Source organism: Helobdella robusta (assembly GCF_000326865.2).
Source record: "Helobdella robusta unplaced genomic scaffold HELROscaffold_107, whole genome shotgun sequence".
Lineage (NCBI taxonomy): Eukaryota > Metazoa > Annelida > Clitellata > Rhynchobdellida > Glossiphoniidae > Helobdella > Helobdella robusta.
Genome location: NW_008703606.1, coordinates 17581 through 35324, shown reverse-complemented (window position 1 = coordinate 35324; position 17744 = coordinate 17581). Strand labels below are relative to the sequence as shown.

General features: G+C 31.0%; 5 protein-coding genes across 5 annotated transcripts; all 5 read right to left on the bottom strand.

Annotated features, from left to right (window-relative positions):
• Positions 1–158: 158 nt before the first annotated feature.
• HELRODRAFT_183420 (hypothetical protein) lies at positions 159–1195 on the bottom strand (the record flags this gene model as incomplete). Its single annotated transcript, XM_009012455.1, has 2 exons — positions 159–346; positions 802–1195. The coding sequence occupies 2 exons, from the start codon at positions 1193–1195 to the stop codon at positions 159–161; spliced, it is 582 nt and encodes a 193-aa protein (XP_009010703.1).
• Positions 1196–2722: 1527 nt separating this feature from the next.
• Positions 2723–4032, bottom strand: HELRODRAFT_183419 (hypothetical protein; the record flags this gene model as incomplete). Its single annotated transcript, XM_009012454.1, has 3 exons — positions 2723–2814; positions 3422–3604; positions 3675–4032. 3 exons carry the CDS (start codon positions 4030–4032, stop codon positions 2723–2725), a joined length of 633 nt encoding a protein of 210 aa, XP_009010702.1.
• A 2956-nt stretch (positions 4033–6988) lies between these two features.
• Positions 6989–8031, bottom strand: HELRODRAFT_183418 (hypothetical protein; the record flags this gene model as incomplete). Its single annotated transcript, XM_009012453.1, has 3 exons — positions 6989–7095; positions 7279–7470; positions 7629–8031. The coding sequence occupies 3 exons, from the start codon at positions 8029–8031 to the stop codon at positions 6989–6991; spliced, it is 702 nt and encodes a 233-aa protein (XP_009010701.1).
• Positions 8032–11260: 3229 nt separating this feature from the next.
• Positions 11261–12341, bottom strand: HELRODRAFT_194879 (hypothetical protein; the record flags this gene model as incomplete). The annotated part of the gene is made up of 3 exons (XM_009012452.1): positions 11261–11478; positions 11678–11860; positions 11969–12341. 3 exons carry the CDS (start codon positions 12339–12341, stop codon positions 11261–11263), a joined length of 774 nt encoding a protein of 257 aa, XP_009010700.1.
• Positions 12342–14040: 1699 nt separating this feature from the next.
• On the bottom strand, positions 14041–14595 carry HELRODRAFT_183416 (hypothetical protein; the record flags this gene model as incomplete). Its single annotated transcript, XM_009012451.1, has 2 exons — positions 14041–14325; positions 14533–14595. 2 exons carry the CDS (start codon positions 14593–14595, stop codon positions 14041–14043), a joined length of 348 nt encoding a protein of 115 aa, XP_009010699.1.
• Positions 14596–17744: the final 3149 nt, after the last annotated feature.

The window sequence follows — 17744 nt, the reverse complement described above, 5'->3', positions numbered from 1 at the left end:
GTGAAGCACAAAATTCAGAAAATCAACCAATGTAATTTTCATCCAAATTTCAGAAACTGTTTTTGTCTTCTTAAGCTCACAAATTAACATATGCAACTAATTTTTATTGATAAACAATTAAATTTTATAAAAAAAAAGTTGAACTATCATAACATAAACTAACTAGATAGCGAATTCAAGAAAATAATAAGAGCCACTGTGACATCGGGACTATTTATGACCAGAGGATGAAATTTCAGTGGCATGTTGTTGCATCTCAATCTGGCGTCAAACCAAGACATTTTTTGAGTTATCAGGACCAAGCAAGATCTAATCAGCGGTATGTAAGTTGTACCTGGAGGACAAGCTGTGGCAAATTAATGGGGGAATTACTTTTAAAAAAATTCAACTGCCATTGTAGCTAGTATTTTAAAAAGAGTAAAAATTTATTGGACGAAAAAATACTATGAATATGTATTTGTTTATGTTTGATATGTATATGTATATGATATGTATATGTATATGAATTTTGTTGAATTTTGACTGGTACATAACTATGTAACTAAATAATATTATACTATAAATAAATAATATTATTATAAATAATATTATTAACAACAGCTAAAATAATAAAGCGCTGAATACAAAAAGGTCTCCACAAGTCACATGCAATGTTTGTGATACGTATATTCACGCTTTCTCACATTTTCTGTGTGTTTTATTGGTATCTCATGGAGTTAATTAAAAAATTAAAAATAAAAATTATAGTAATAATAATTTTAAAAATAATATTAATAAAAATAAATATATACATTACCCGACCTTCTTTCAAACTGTAGCGAACTTTGATTTCTCCCGGCAGATCATTGACGTTTGGTATGAAGACATTCACCAGTTGGCACTTACCGCCACTGATCTCATATTTAAATTCTTTACAAGCAAACGATACTTCAGACCTACACAGGACGGAACATTCGACACGAGAGCGAACCCCGATAACAACTTTACTCCTAATTTGGCCATTATTCAAGTTGTACGTCACAGAGATCACGTTGATGGGATTTAAGTGGCCTACGTGGTATACTGATTGTCGGATATTCTCAGAGCTAGGATTGTAAGCCGAATTAAATTTAGCAAAAATTACCACAAAGCAAACTTGAATTGATAAACACTCTGCCTTAGAAATAATTTCCAAAAGCCAAAGTTTGTGATTCATTATACATGAAGATGATTTGAACTTACAAATGTGGCTGGCTGTTGGTATTAGTTGAAATGTATAAACAGCTGGGATATTATATTAAATTAAAAGATCTGTATGCGTATATTTATAAGTACAGTGTATATACAAATGAAATTTTTTGGTTGTAAGTTTACGTTCCAGCCGAAAATGAAAATTGCATGTTTTAACATTGTAGATATTGATCTAAATTCTGTCGTTCATAAAACGACAATTGCAGGTTCATTTATTATGCATTAGTTTGCATTATAAATCTATTTTGTTCTTTCTATTTAGTTTTTTAAATGTTATTTCAAGCTCTTCAGCGACTTTTTTGTTGTGTATGTTTTCCATGGAAAGATTGAGGTTGGAAATTTCAGAAATGTTGTTTTATTTAAAATATTGACTTTTTCGCTGCTCGCCATCTGGCATTGTCAGTTTTGTTCATAATTTATAAGTTTAAGTCAAGGTTGATTGTCTTTTTTTTGTGGATTTTATTTTTTTTGTATATTGTGTGTGTTTTATATTTAATTGCATTTGTTGATGCGTCCATGTTTGAGTATTATATGAAAATATCATTCAAAGTGTTCGTATTCGTTGTAAGTTCTATGAATACAAACATTTTCATTCAATATCTTATCTATTTAGCATATATTAACTGAATGTGAAAAATACGATCGGATCAGAAGGAAACTCAGGGTTCCATCGAATGTAGAATTGCTCTTCCAAAATGGAAGAGCAATTCTAGAATATCTTCAATATATTCAATAAATCTCTTCTTTCAAGTTGTCTTGATCTCATTTGTGGAGGAGATAGATTTGAATGAAAGTAAACGTCAATTTATAATGTGAAAGATTTAAAAAATTTTTGTTATAATATTATTTAGTTACATAGTTATATACCAGTCAAAATTCAACAAAATTTTGCAAAAACTAATTTTATTGTTTACAGTAAGATTGTCTGTAAAACTACAAAGCATACGAAAAGTGAGGGTTTTTAAAATAACATATTTGGTCTAAAATATCATATTTAACATATTTTCTAGAGTTACAAGGTTTGTTCCAGTATAAGTGTGTACTTTAATGCTTGTATGTTTGCGTATGTGTGTGTGTGTGTGTGTGTGCGTGCGTTTGTGAGAATATAAATATATGTGTGTGAGTGTGTTTTTCCTTGAATCTTAACAATATATATGTATTCTAGAATACGATAATAAATTTAAATATTCTGAAAAATTTTTCATTTCAAGTTAAGAGCTAAGAGTTAAGAGAGATTGTCTGTAAAACTACAAACTACTATTAACTCTTAGCTCTTAACTTGAAATGAAAAATTTTTTAGAATATTTAAATTTATTAAACTTAGGCAAATAAATTTCCGTTAAGTTTTTAACAGAGAAGTTAGTATTTTTTGATTCTCATAGTTTTAGCTCTACTGCAACATAACATTTTTGTATGCGCTACAAGCAGGTAGTCAAGCCAAAAACCACACACCAACTCTAAACCAACAATCATTTTAATGGTACACACCAATTCAATAGAGATCAAGCTGGCAGATGACGCAGAAATCGTTGCGAGTACAATCCACATCATCCCATAAGTAGCTTGGAAAAGGATGCATACAGCCTGATATAATCAAAAAAAATATTGGTCATCTATTTATTTAGCTATTAATCAGTGCGAACTGCAGAGGACCTAATTTAGCAGTGTGTTGGGGAAATTGAAACAGCTAAAAAAGGAAGACACCTAATTATTATTATTTGAATCGAAATTGCCGACTTTTTAGCAACCAGCAAACTTACCATTATTTATGTAGCTGTGATCAGGTTGATAAAAAGCCCAATTAGCATAAAGGAATGGAAAATTGACTCCATTCTTGTAAGGTTGCCAGCTGAATAGAGCGTAACGTTTTTCACATCATATCTTCCAGTCAGTGCCATCATTCCAGACCGTTGCCTTAGTGCCTGTTGTGAAAATTCGGAAATAGTTATAAACATCAGGTGGTACAAATAGAAATAATTGGCAAAGTCGTTGTTAACTTTTTTTTATTTTAGGCTATATCTTTCGGTCAGACACCGGTTTATTTAGAAAATATGAATAAGAATTTAAAAAAATATTGAAGTAGCTATGCTTTAGAGCAAATGCTCAGAAACAATTTTTAAAACATTTTAATGATCTATTATTTTAGTGATAATAGAATAAAATATAATGAGAAAAAATATTTTAGTATAACCGAAGTAAGAATTCAGATAGTTTTTCAAGGCCAAATTGGTGTCCAAGCTGTCAATTATAAGAGGGTGAAAGTTCAAGGTCATGTTGTTGCACTCATCTCTGGCTGTCAACCACGTCATCGGTCTGGGAATGAGAACTAAGCAGGACCTCATTGATGGTACGTAAGTTGTGGTGGCAGGGCAGGCTGAAAAATAATTTATCGCGATGAATCATTCAAATTTTTGACTTAATTTCTTAAAACCCAAAGAACCAACCTTCCTTCAAACGATATCGCTCTTTAAGGTTGCCAGCTGAGTTACTCACGCCTGTCAAGAAAGCAGTAACTAATTTGCATTCATTGATGCCGTTCCTGCATTCAAACCCTTTACAGGCAAAAGATTCTTCAGAAAGACACAAAGCCGAACACGCGATACAAGAGCGAATACCGAATACCGATTTATTTTTTGGCGGTCCATTGCTGAAGTTGTATCTAACATCAATAACGTCGATGAGGGTATTGTTGGCTCTGTGATACCTTGATTGTCTGCTACAAGAATTAACTGCTTTATTGGTAGCAGAAAAAATGCTTGATAAAATCGCAAAAATAAATAAATTGTTTATTTTGAGACACATTATTTTGAAAAATTAGATTAAATTTTTGGCAATTTTAATATGTTGTTGAATTTATTTAAGCTTAAACAGTTTACAGATTTGATTCTTTTAACGAAAACTTCCGTAAAATTAAAATTTTCGAAAAATTGTAATGCTGATGCTTGAAACCGTTCTTACGTTAATTGCTATCCGTCGTTTTAGTTCACAATATTCATTATCTGATTCAACCGCATAATTGGAGGTGGACTAGCCTGTAATAAGGTTCGTTTCGATAGACTTTTGTTTGTCTAACTACAAACTTTACTAAATAAGCGCGTTTTAAAACTTCAAACAGATAAAATTGCTGATGTAGAAAATTATAGTGGGCTAGAGATCAGTGCGTATCTCAACAACATACCCGTCTCAACAAAACCAAATTTACAGCAAAAGTTATATTAAATTATGATTTTTTTTTAATTAACTTACACAAAACAGTATCTCCAAGTGTGGTCAAATTTAATTTGTGTGTGTTATTATTTTAAATCAACCCTAGTTGTTACGATTCAGCTTTTTACATTTGCCTAATGCCATAAAATCGAGAAAATTTAATTAAAAATTTTGAAACTTTGTTCAGAGTTGGAATATTGTAACGCCTTGACCGAAAAAAAAACTCCCGAGGCAAAAAAGTTTGCTGTTTAAGTAAGTACTATGCGGCCCTTCAAAAGTAAAATAGTTCTCAATGCGGCCCTCACAGCAAAAAGTTTGCCTACCCCTGCTGTAACGCATTATTTTGTTTTTAGAATTTATTTAAACTATCACGATTAACTGTATAGATTATATTTAAATAATTGTTCACCAAAAATAATTTTGTCTTCGTGTCTTTGTTTTTACAGCAACTTTGATTGTAACTTAATTAGAATTAAGAATGAAGACAGCAGAATAAAAATAATTTGTAAATATTAAATAAATAGACTATACTGACACAAATAAAAAAAATTTGGGAATTTTAAAATATCAAATGTTGTACAACATCAGTTCAAATAATATATTTCATCATGTCTATGAACTAACAAATTTTCCGATAAGTTTATTTTTTCTATAAAAACTAGCAAAAAAACATTTACTAATCATGAACGTCTTCTACAAATCAATTGTTCAAAACAGACCAAAACAACCTCATGTTGTAAAACCATAGGAGTATCGACTACCAGATCATACCAGATCATATTCAATTACTCAGTTTACATCTTTTTAACCCTCAAACTTCAACCCGATAGATAAAAAACATGGGTGTGATGTATTCATCTCTTAGATAAATTTTTTAGTTGATTTGAAACTTTTTACACATAACAAAAATAATGAACCTATTATAACCTAACCTATTATAACCTAACCTGATATTAACGATATTGGCCCATTACTGTTGATAAACAATGGTCTTTATCTTATTGATAACTACAAAAATTCAAATAGTTTCAATCGTTTTTTTTAAATTGTTCAGCCTAACTTGACTTGACAAAATTAGAATATAACACAATAACGTAGCAATGCAAATGTAAAGTCAGTTTGCTTCTAAATCAAATTATGTGTTCATTTACCGCAACTCAATGATCAGAGAGCTTTGTCATTCTTCTTCTTTCCTTTTTTTTCAAAAAAGTTCCATTTGGCAGACGACAATAAACTTATCTGAGCAGTTTGAACATACGAGGGTCCACGAGCTTGTATTCAGGTACACGCAGTCTAAAATTTTGTGAAAAAATTTTTAAATAACGTTATTTATTCCTTACTAAGAGCAAATTTTGATGTTTTCCATTTAATTAGTCTAAACAATGTTTTCCAACAAAAAATACTCAATTTATAGTGAACATTCACTTCAACATCATTTAAGGTATTAAAATTAGTTCACCATTAGTTAAGTTTATGAGACACTCTTAAACTAATTCACATTATACAAATTTTATTGATTTTTAACTTGTCACGGATCATAGTCATTAGTTTGATAAATATTAAGACCATTAACAATCTTACAAATAGAAGCATTGGGTGGCAAAATGATAAAATGATAAGGCTACAACTTAAAACAACCAAATAACTAAAAATGCAGTTCTGAAGCCATTTAAGTAGATTCGTTGAACTATAGCTTGGATTATATTGACATAAAAAAAGTTTTGTCGTTGTATGCAACTAGCTACAAAATAAACCAGTAAGAAATAAACCAAAAAGCCATAAAACTTAGCATAAAGTGAAAAGATTGGCGAACAAAAGGTTTCTAACCGATTCAAAAAAGATTGTCTCACTTTCAGGCAAAAAAATATTCAAAAATATTCATTAATAAAGGTAACGCTAGAATAAAAACAATTCGTATGGTATAATGACCAAAACTGAAAAAAAGAATTTGGTAGAGAAATGAAGGAGAGAAGCTTAGGAGAGTTTGGACTAAGCACAAATGTTTCAGTCAACCCAGTAACAAAATATCGTCATCACATTACAGGCAAAATTATTCTCACGATCAACATTATCATTGTTTCATTTATAGTTTGTACATTCATATACAACTCACATTGTTCATTTAAATTTTCAGTAACCAAGTTTAGATTAGCAAAAGGGAATGATGTTTGATTCTTGTACGGTTTCCACAAAAGCATGTTACTCAGGATTTCGAATTTTCCAGCAGTCCAAATTTTCGGAATACCTTTATTAATGAACATTTTTTGCCTGAAAGTGAGGCAATCTAACAAATCTTAACCATGTTTTCAATAATTTTTTGAAATAGTTTTTTTTTATATAAAAATAAGGATAAAGTTTATAATTTTAGAATTTCAAAATTTATTATAAAAAAAAATTCAAAAATTATTCACATAAAACTAAATATAATTTTGCCAGATACATCAATGAAGTAACTTTTTATGTCCTTTATATACTTATAATCACACACAAGTGCAAAAGATCACATCAAAAGTTGTTTTTAAGACGTTTTCAGTATTAATAAATCAAATCGCTATCGGTTGAAATTTCGGCGTGATAAATTCTTTTTAGCAAGCTTTTCAAACAACCGCTTCACAAATAAGCTGAATAAATAAAAGTCAACATAAAGAAGCTTGTGAGCTGGTGTCGTTGTTATTTTTTTCATTAAAGTTTTAGTTTCATTTTGTTTTTTATCAACTTAGTTTAATCAAACTACCTGCCCTACCAAAATAACTTGCTATGTAGCTATGTTGAAAAACAATTTTTGACGGGATGTAAAGAAAGAAATTTCAAAATTGAATAAAAACTTTGAAATTTGATAACCTGGAAAAAAAGACAAAAGTTTCCAAACAAAGGTTTTAACATCAGCCAACAAATATTGAGCTTCATCAATGATCAGAGGGTGGAAATTTTCCTTGAGACATTCCCTCCTTGCTTCGTACCAGCTGAAAGAATTTGAAATCAGTTTCAAGCACGATTTCAAAGCAGAGAAGTAGATTGTGTCTGGAGGGCAATCTGGAAGTTAGTTTATTAACTATTTGTACATTTTTAAACCGTTTCTTGTATTTACAACTAATTTAAAATTTTAAACTCAATGATATTCTGTTATATTTTTAAAAAAAATTATTTTAAGAAAAAACATTGATCAAGTGGAACAAACTTAACAAACAGACCTTCTTTCAAACGATAGCGAGTCGTGCTAGATTCAGACCGATTAACACCCGACTTGAAGGCGCTAACCAAACTACACTCCCCAGAACTGTCGTCATGCTCAAATCCTCTACAGACAAACATTTTTTCAGAAAAACACCTCATCGAGCACTCAATTTTGGAACGAACTTCTGACACCAACATATATTCTGTTTGACCATTGATCACATCATACCTGACATCAATAACATCGATGTTGATGTTGCTTGCTACGTGGTAAGATGAATGCCTTAGGGTTTCAGAAAATTGACTGCTGGTTTCAGGTGCGGTAGTGGTAGGAATAGCACTGGAAGCCGATGTAGCATCATTGTTCCCAAATTCTTGGAATGAAACAGCTGATAACTGTGTTGAACTGCCAATTTTCATTATACGAATTAATATTAAAATAAGTTTAATATCAATCGTCGCCAATTGAATCTTCATAACTGAAGGTTATTTCTTTAATTTTAAAAGATAAAATATTCGTGAAAACTCTCGAAAAGTTTATCAAAGTTTTCTGTTGATATCTGGTAAGACGATGTGGATAGAGTTATTAATACTGTTTTTTAAAGATTAAAACAATAAAAGTTTCTAAATAATCTGTCATTAAAAATTTACTTTAAACAGCAAATCATAAAAACGCACGAAATTAAAAGGAACGTCGAAGTTTGTTTCAAATCGATGAAACTCAGTACTTCAGAACGCTCGCGAAATCTCAAATTAAAATAATTTTTCAGTCTTTCAAGCTCTGAAAGGGCGACGATGTAATTTGTTATTAAAAGTAATTAAGTTAATTACCAAAAATAGTAGAAAACATTTTCAGATTGAAATTTTACAAAATTTCAAACTCAGCGAGTGATTTTTAAAATATGGTATTTTGAAAAATGTTCAGCAAATAGATTTACAAATTTTCCATATCTAAATGAACACTTGCTTTTTTTTGTTTCTTCAATCGAGTGTAAGTTAATTCTGAGTCTGAACACAACAACCAGTCAAACATCTTTTAATTACTTTTACTGATAAATTTCTATATATTTTAAAGAAAAAAAAATAAAACTGATTAATAAAATTTCATTCCAATTGTATCAATATTTTTAAAACAGTTCTATAAGTTTGCTCGTGTACAATATTTAAAAATATTTTCAAAGTGCGGAAATAAATAACGCTTTTATAACAATAATAGTTTTTGTAAACATTGTATAATAAATATAGAAGAATATTTAATGACCGAGTTATGTGATTATCAGAGCTGCAAAATAAAAAGCCAAAAAATTAAAAAAATTTAGAATTCACACAAGAGTACCATATCAAATTGGTTCCAATGTAAACTTTACTTGGCGTCGCCACATTGATGACGTTACAGACTGAACTTGTACGGTAATAATAAATTCACCATAATTATATTATAATTATAATTTATTATAATATAATTATATAATTAGCAAAATTTAAAAAGAGGTGATGGAAATTTCCATTAGACTTAATACACACGAACCTTAACGGTCACTCAATCATTTAAAAAAATGTGTATCGAGATATAATATCTAAATTGTTATAAAAATTGTTCTACAGAAGAAAAAAGATATATAGATGATATAATATCATCTAAAATGATACAAAAAACATTTGATTTTCTATCTAATAAAGATCAAGTTGGCAGAGGACGCAGAAAAGTTGTGAGCAGTCTACCTGATTTAACTGCATGGAATATGTTGGGTTCACGCAATCTGTTATTGGGAGTGTTTCAATTATTTTATCCATGAACATAATTTTTAAACACCACACACACACCACACACCACACACACACACACACACACACACACACACACAGATAAACGATATACGGAAAATTCATCGTGGGAAAATTCATCGTAGGAAAATTCATCTTGAGGTAAAATAATTCATAATGAATAATTCATTGTGGTATTGTTATAAGGCATTGAGGCCCGGAGCGGTTATATTTGTGAGGCCGTTTAATTAATTAATTGATAATCGAAATCGAATTCATTTACTTAGATTATTGTTGATAGTAGTGGGGGACCAGCTGCGGTAAGTTCAATTTCTATCGTGCAATATAATACTAATTGCTAACTATCGTTTGACCGTTAAAAATGCCGAAATCTATTCACCATTTGGCCTATTTTGTCAATTAATTGCCAAAATTGATTCATTATTCGGCTTAACTAATTAATTTTTATCAAATAATTGGTACAGTTGTCGTCGTCAATATTATCGCTCAATCAACAATCTATTAATGAATGTTCAAAAATAATTCACATTTCGACTCGTTTCAATTAATTTCGACAAATCTCAACTTGAATTCGAGTGAATTTCAAGCTAATTGCACTTGCTCGGCTCGCGATCGAACCCTCTGCAAGTAGGTCTCCAGAAAATGGTCGGCACTAATATTGGCCGGACCGCTCGATACGCCTGTCTCAATTGTCAACTACGTGACCATCAGGATTTTCGTTTTTAGTAAATCACCGCCAAAATTAACTATATATATAAAACTTCAAATTAGCCTCACGATGAATTATCCCCCACGGTGAATTTTACCCCACGGTGAATTTTCCCACGATGAGTTATCCATCCCCCACGGTGAATTTTACCCCACGGTGAATTTTTAACGATGAATTTTTCCACGATGAATTTTCCAGACACCCACACACACACACACACACACACACACAAACGTATTCAAACTTCAACGTAAAAATGAATTAAACTGAAAATTTTAAATTATTATTCTCAATCGGTGTTAATATTATTGATAATTTATTAATTTTTTTCATAATTATTCTAAGTATTTTTGTTGCTAACTTTTTTCGTAAATTTGTACCATTTTTTGGTCAAAAGTCCTCATCCTAATCATAAGCGCGGTTGACATTCAAGTGATCTTCGATATTATTTACCAATAATTAAATGTTTAATCGTTAATATTACTGTTAATATTCCAATTAGTATTATTTAATCACTATTATTAACTTAGTTAAGTCAGACAGAGCATGACAAATGGTAAAATATAAATTTTCAACATTTTAATTAGGTTTCCATTCCACTGATGTTGCCAGAAGACACGTACAAATCGATTGTCGATCTTAAAAATTTTTGCTACAAAAATAATTTACATTATTCACTATTTGGAAACCAATACGAAGTGAACAGCAGCCTACTTAGAAAATGAAACATTAAAAGATTTCTTAAAACTGCGGCGGAAAGAAATTTTTGGCAACCGCACGAGATGTGTGAGATGCTTTCATTCAGGCTTGTTCACATCAGAGGTGGGCAAACTACAGCCCGTGAAGCCATTTTATGACTCCCTCGAGGCGTTTTACGCTATGCGCTATTTGAAAAAAAAATGAAAAATGAAATAAATAACCCAAAAAGATCGTCAGCCACAAATGAACATCATAAAAACTTACCCCCTGTCGAAAAATGTACATATGCGGCCCTCCAAAGGTAAAATAGTTTTCAATGCGGCCCTCACAGCAGCTAAGGTTTGCTCACCTTTGATTTACATGCCTGAGCTGCCACAAGTTTTATGTTGCTAAAGCATACAGAAGATAATAAAAATTGCAGACAAGAAAGAACGAAAATAAAATTTAATTCGCCTGTTATTTGGACTTACATGATATTGACACTACAGCCGTACTCTCGAGTGCTCCAGTCCCACCCCCACCCCCTTGAAACGCATTCAAAAGGTTTGAACTAGCAATGGGGAACATGACACCATCCCGATAGGGTTGCCAGACAATACCACCTGACTGCTGCTGTATTCCGGATGTCCAAATTTTCCAATTAATCATGTCCTTACATTGGGTGAGAGTGGCCACTGAATGTTGAAAAGTTGTTTAAAAAACTTTTTGCCAAGAAATTTTAAAACACTTTTATTCTGAATCTTCATGTGGCGTGATAGCCAAATGGTTAAGGTCGCCTGGTGTTGTTTCGCAGTAACCGGGTTCGAATATGACAAAAAGATATAGACAGATTATTCTGTAAAACAAGTTTTTGAAGGAGAAGCAAGAAATTACTTGGTATTGAATTCAGATAGATCTGCACGGCGTTGAAAGTGTCCGAGCGATCCAAAATAACTGGATGCGAGTTGGATGTCCAGTTGTTGCACATGACCCTACCGTCTGACCATTTCATCTTTCCTACCATCAATGTCACGCAAGACCTTATTGACGGCACGTAGGTTGAGTTTACAGGGCAGACTTTGAATGAGGTGTGAATTTTGTAAAATGTTTTTTTTAATTTATTTAACAGTAAAAATAGAATTCAAAAAATGATTACTAAGTTTGAAAATAGTTTAAAAACCTAACCTTCTTTGGTTCTGAACTTTTGCAAATTACCAAAACTTGAGCCATAATCACCAGTTAGAAACCCAGTAACCAATTTACAGAATCCAGTACCGGCTTCAAATTCAAACCCCTTACAAGCAAACAAGTTCTCAGCTAGGCACAACACTGAACACAAATTACGGGACCGAATTCCGAATAGCGATTTTCTATTAACCGGTCTATTGCTAAAATTGTATCTGGCATCAATCACATCAACATTGGTGTTACTCGCTACATGATATAGAGATTGTCTCTTGAAATTTATTGCTCCCTTGTCGTAACAATAAACCGCGTGATACATGGTCAGCAGTTTTGTTAAAATGACCATGATCATATACAAAGTTATTGGAGACATTTTTACTGTGAAACTGAGAGAACTTAATAGAAAGCTTGATATTATAGTATCTTAAGCTAAGTATGCCATGCCTTTACTGACACACACATGCACACACATAGGGAATATATTTTGATGTATATTCATTATTCACTCAGCGACAAGATTTTGAATAAATCAATTATTTTCAATTATTCACTTATTTTTACAAAAAATTTGTATTCATCTGTGTATTTATTGGTATACATCTACTTGTTGTTCATTTTTTCAAATCAAAATTTATTCCATTGTCTTTTGTAAGCGCTATTCCATTGTGTCTTGCGTAAAGAGAAGTATTTCAGACGGACGACGTCATGCTAATGCATAATTAAAATGAATATATGGATGCACACACGCACAATTGAACATACATAAAAAATTTCTTCATTCACATTAATTTGTTCGTTCGTTTTTTCTTTTGTTCGTTTTGCCGTTCGTTCGTTCGTTCGTTGTTTGTTCGTTCATACATTCATTATCATCATCATTATTATTATTATTATTTTTATTATTATTGTTATTATTTATAATTATATATTATTATATTATTATTGTACTTAAGATTTATCTCTGACCCCAGTTCGTTAATTTCATTATATTTTTTCAAATCGCTTAATATTACTTTCCATTTTTGTCACCATTCTTCGGGTGCGTGTGTATGTGTGCGTTCGTGTATGTGTGTGTGCGTGTGTGTATGTGTGCGTGTGCCATGCAAATTATTGATATTACATTCCTTGAATGAGAGGTTTTTATTGGTCATGTCGTCACTTTAGCGAATGGGGAAACTGATTTTTTTTCAAAAACATACAAACATACGTAATTAAAACATACAGACATACATAAGTTCACGTAGACTAACACACCCATAATATCGTTAGCATATTTATTATATATATATACATGTGTGTGTGTGTGTGTGTATGTGTGCGTGTGTGTGTGTACTACTCAAATAATTACATATATTTTTTTCTATTTCTTCGTTTATTAATTGTATTCATCAGAACAGAATACCACGATCACTAACACTCGCACCATATTCGATAATTAAAATTGGTTAATTAATTTTATGATTATATATTATCCTCTTCTTTTTCTTCTTCTTCTTCTTGTTCTTCTTGTTCTTCTTCTTTTTCTTCTTCTTCTTCCTCCTCCTCCTCTTCTTCTTCTTCTTTTTTTTCTTCTTCTTCTTCTTCTTTTTCGTGCCTTATCCTTTCAGGACATTGGCGACCACCGACCTCCCCAAAACCCGATCTTTAAGACTTTGTAGTAGTTGATATGTGGTGATATTCAACAAGTGGCAAAAGGACTTCACGAATGTTGTTCGTTGCTGACCGCGATCTTTTCTCCCTGCAATCTTTTCAGTAGTTGTTGGATTTTCCATTCTTTCCTTCCGCATGATATGACCAAAGAACTTTAACTGATATACGCAGAGTTATACTGGATTGTATTTCACTCGCTAATTTTCGGAATGTGAATTTAAAAATTTTTTTACGTTACTGTTTGTAAAAAAATATTATGAAATAAAAACAACATAAATTTTGAATTTTTATATTGAGTGTTTTTTTATTTTTCATCTAAAGATGTTTAAAACAGTCTAATAAATGTTGAATATTTTCAATAATTAAAAACTTTGTAAGACTGCCTAACAAAAATATATCAATGTTTAATTTATCAACAATTATTTTCAAAGTTTTTTCTCGCACGGTCGATAAATCAGTCCAAAATAGTCCAAATTCATCCATCTTGTTTCACTGACCAGTTCCTGCATAGCTACGATCTGGCTGCCCGTACTCCATTCGTGGAAACGTAACGAAAACTCAACTTGCAAGGGGTAGGGCTGCCATGAAAACAAAGGAAATGCATTTTCTTTTACTCTCCCGGATGTCCATACTTGCCAATAACCGCTGACGTAACAGTGACTGAGCGTGTCTTTTTTGGAGAATTTAGAATCCCATGAAAACTGTTCTTGCTACTCAAATGAAAGTGCTTAATGGCGATTCGCTCAAGAGAGAATAGTGTAATTATATGAACCCCATTTGAAATATAAAATAAATGTGTTAAAAGGGTTTTATTTTTATTATTAAACAGTGATGTATTGTAACTTGAGAATAAATTGAAAATAATTGAAATTTCATCGCTAAATCTGATTCCACGCAAAATTTTTTAAGTAACAAACTTGACCGTAGAAAGCCGTCAAATAATTATCAGCGGGTGAAAGTTCAAGGTCAAGTTGTTGCATGCCATTGTGGCTTCAGGCCAGGTTATCTTCACGTCCACCAACGTCAAACTGGAACGAATCGATGCCACGTAGGTCGAGTTCACAGGGCAAGCTATTCTGTATTCTGTTTAAAAATAGCGAATGATTTAAATAAAATGATTCTGTTTAAAAATAGCGAATGATTTAAATAAAATGATTCTGTTTAAAAATAGTGAATGATTTAAATAAAATGATTCTGTTTAAAAATAGCAAAATGTTTAAACAAAATGATTCTGTTTAAAAATAGCGAATGATTTAAATAAAATGATTCTGTTTAAAAATAGCGAATGATTTAAATAAAATGATTCTGTTTAAAAATAGCGAATGATTTAAATAAAATGATTCTGTTTAAAAATAGCGAATGATTTAAATAAAATGATTCTGTTTAAAAATAGCGAATGATTTAAATAAAATGATTTTGTTTAAAAATAGCGAATGATTTAAATAAAATGATTCTGTTTAAAAACAGTGAATGATTTAAATAAAATGATTCTGTATAAAAATAGCGAAATGTTTAAACAAAATGATTCTGTTTAAAAATAGCGAATGATTTAAATAAAATGATTCTGTTTAAAAATAGCGAATGATTTAAATAAAATGATTCTGTTTAAAAATAGTGAAATGTTTAAACAAAATGATTCTGTATGAAAATAGCGAATGATTTAAATAAAACTTTTAACTTTAAAAAGATGATGGTTTGAAAATAGTGGATCAAAATAAAGAAGGATTTTAATTGAGTCGTTATCACTATCTTTCCTTTAAATCTGAATATACAAAATCTCTATGTTTCTGTTCTCAAAACTGTTATAAATTTTAAAATAGGCCATACATATATTTATTTTCGACTAACTTGAACAACTTTAAAAAGTCTGACAGTGTTGTTTTGTATTTGTGGAGCCGACAAAACTTCTTCAGCTGATTAGCTGGGAAAATATAAACAATCACTTTTTATTGTTTTGTGAAAATGTGTTGGCTTGAACGTGACCTACAACATTCGCGGTTCTTCCATAAAATGAATGGAGATTCCTTTGACTTGGATTCATCTATTTATCTAGAAAGTTGAAATTTTTAACTTTTGTACATGTTCAATTTTGAAATTCTCATAAACGAACATAACCTAGCGATTGAAATATGCACAGAAAATTGCTCTTAAAAGAATATTTCAATTCTAACTAAGGTCACTTTTTCAGCACTTGGCTATGAGTACTGTATATTTGGCAAAATGTTTAATTTTTGGAAGACAGTAAACTATATAAATTCAGATATTTAAAAAAATAAATCATAATATTATATACTTTAAAGTTACATTTAAAAGAATGTAGCACTCAAGTCAGATGATTGAAATCAGGCAAAACAACTGAGCCGGAGGGTGAAGTTGCTTGCTGTCCGTTAGAAACTCTGCTTCTTGCTTTGAAAAGAACAATTTTAAACTTGTTCAGCCTGGATGGAGATGTTGACGAGGTATCACTACTTAAAACCATACCCTTCAATAAGTTTGACATAAAAACACTTGTCGTTGAATACAGAAGCAGCGTAAAAAAAATATTTTGATGTGATGAAAAGACACAATCTCACAAATATCTTAGATGTTGATCAACAGCAGATATGGTTTATACGTTGCGGTTTTGTATTCGTGAAGAAGTAAAATATTCGCTAATTTTGGGGTTCACTCAAGCAAACATATGTATAACAAAAAGGTTCATACAAAGGTTAGGACAATGAAACTGGCGATACTGAAATGATAAAAGTGATGATTTAAGTTAATTTATAATAAAAAATTGTGATTTTTAATTTGTTTTTCTAAAAATTGTAATAACTATGTCTCAAGTTCCGATGCAAACTAAACAGTCGCAGTAGTACAAGTACTTAAACCTCTTGAATTTGTAAAATGCACTCTGGCATTATCATAATATTACGTCCACTTGTTCGCTTTGTTAAATTTCTTTCAGTTTATTCTTATAACACAAACATCAATATTAATTGATTACCTGAAACATCCGAGGCATTCGTTAAGATAACAGAGGTCCCAAACATGTATATATATATATATATATATAACCATATCCATGGTCCCAGAGCGCTCCTAAATTAGGGTGCTATATAAATTAAAAACGCTGCAGACCACATAACTAGAATAAATATAACGGCCTTCGCTCACATTTAACGGTCGAACAAGGAGCTTACTTCCGGAGGGGATTTGGAGGGTGATTTTTTTTTATCGTTCGAGTGAAAAGTTACGCTAGGTTCTCTGCATATCCCTGCTTCAACCCATTAGAAAGTGTTGTATATTGGTAAATAGGCCTCCTCTTGCTCCAGACGCTACACATAAGGCGCCACATAAATGACTAAATTATTATTATTGTTGTTATTAATTATTATATTATATTATTAATATTATCTAGAATACATGATCAATATTTTGAAGTTGCGACTAGTAGTAGTAGCAGCATGAATCTCTTCAAACAACGCGTCCGTATCTACTTGACTATTTTTAAACGAAAATTAAAGTGTTATATGTGTACGTAAGTCTAAAATACTACGTTACATTTTGAATAAATCAACAAAAGCGTTAAAAATTGTCGAGAGTTGTTTTAAATGAATTCATATTGGCTTGCTTTTTTTTTCTCCACTTTGATTATTCATAGGCAATTGAATATAATTAGGGGAAATTAAAAAAAAAAGAATAGCATAACATAACATAACATAAACAGAAAATAGAGAGGCGCGAACTGACGTTCCTATGCCTCCAGCAAATGAAAAGCTTCCATTGCATTTAAAAAATAATAAAATAAATAAATGAAGTAAAATAAAATACAGTTGCAGCATGAATCTCTTCAAACAACGCGTCCGTATCTACTTGACTATTTTTAAACGAAAATTAAAGTGTTATATGTGTACGTAAGTCTAAAATACTACGTTACATTTTGAATAAATCAACAAAAGCGTTAAAAATTGTCGAGAGTTGTTTTAAATGAATTCATATTGGCTTGCTTTTTTTTTCTCCACTTTGATTATTCATAGGCAATTGAATATAATTAGGGGAAATTAAAAAAAAAAGAATAGCATAACATAACATAACATAAACAGAAAATAGAAAGGCGCGAACTGACGTTCCTATGCCTCCAGCAAAT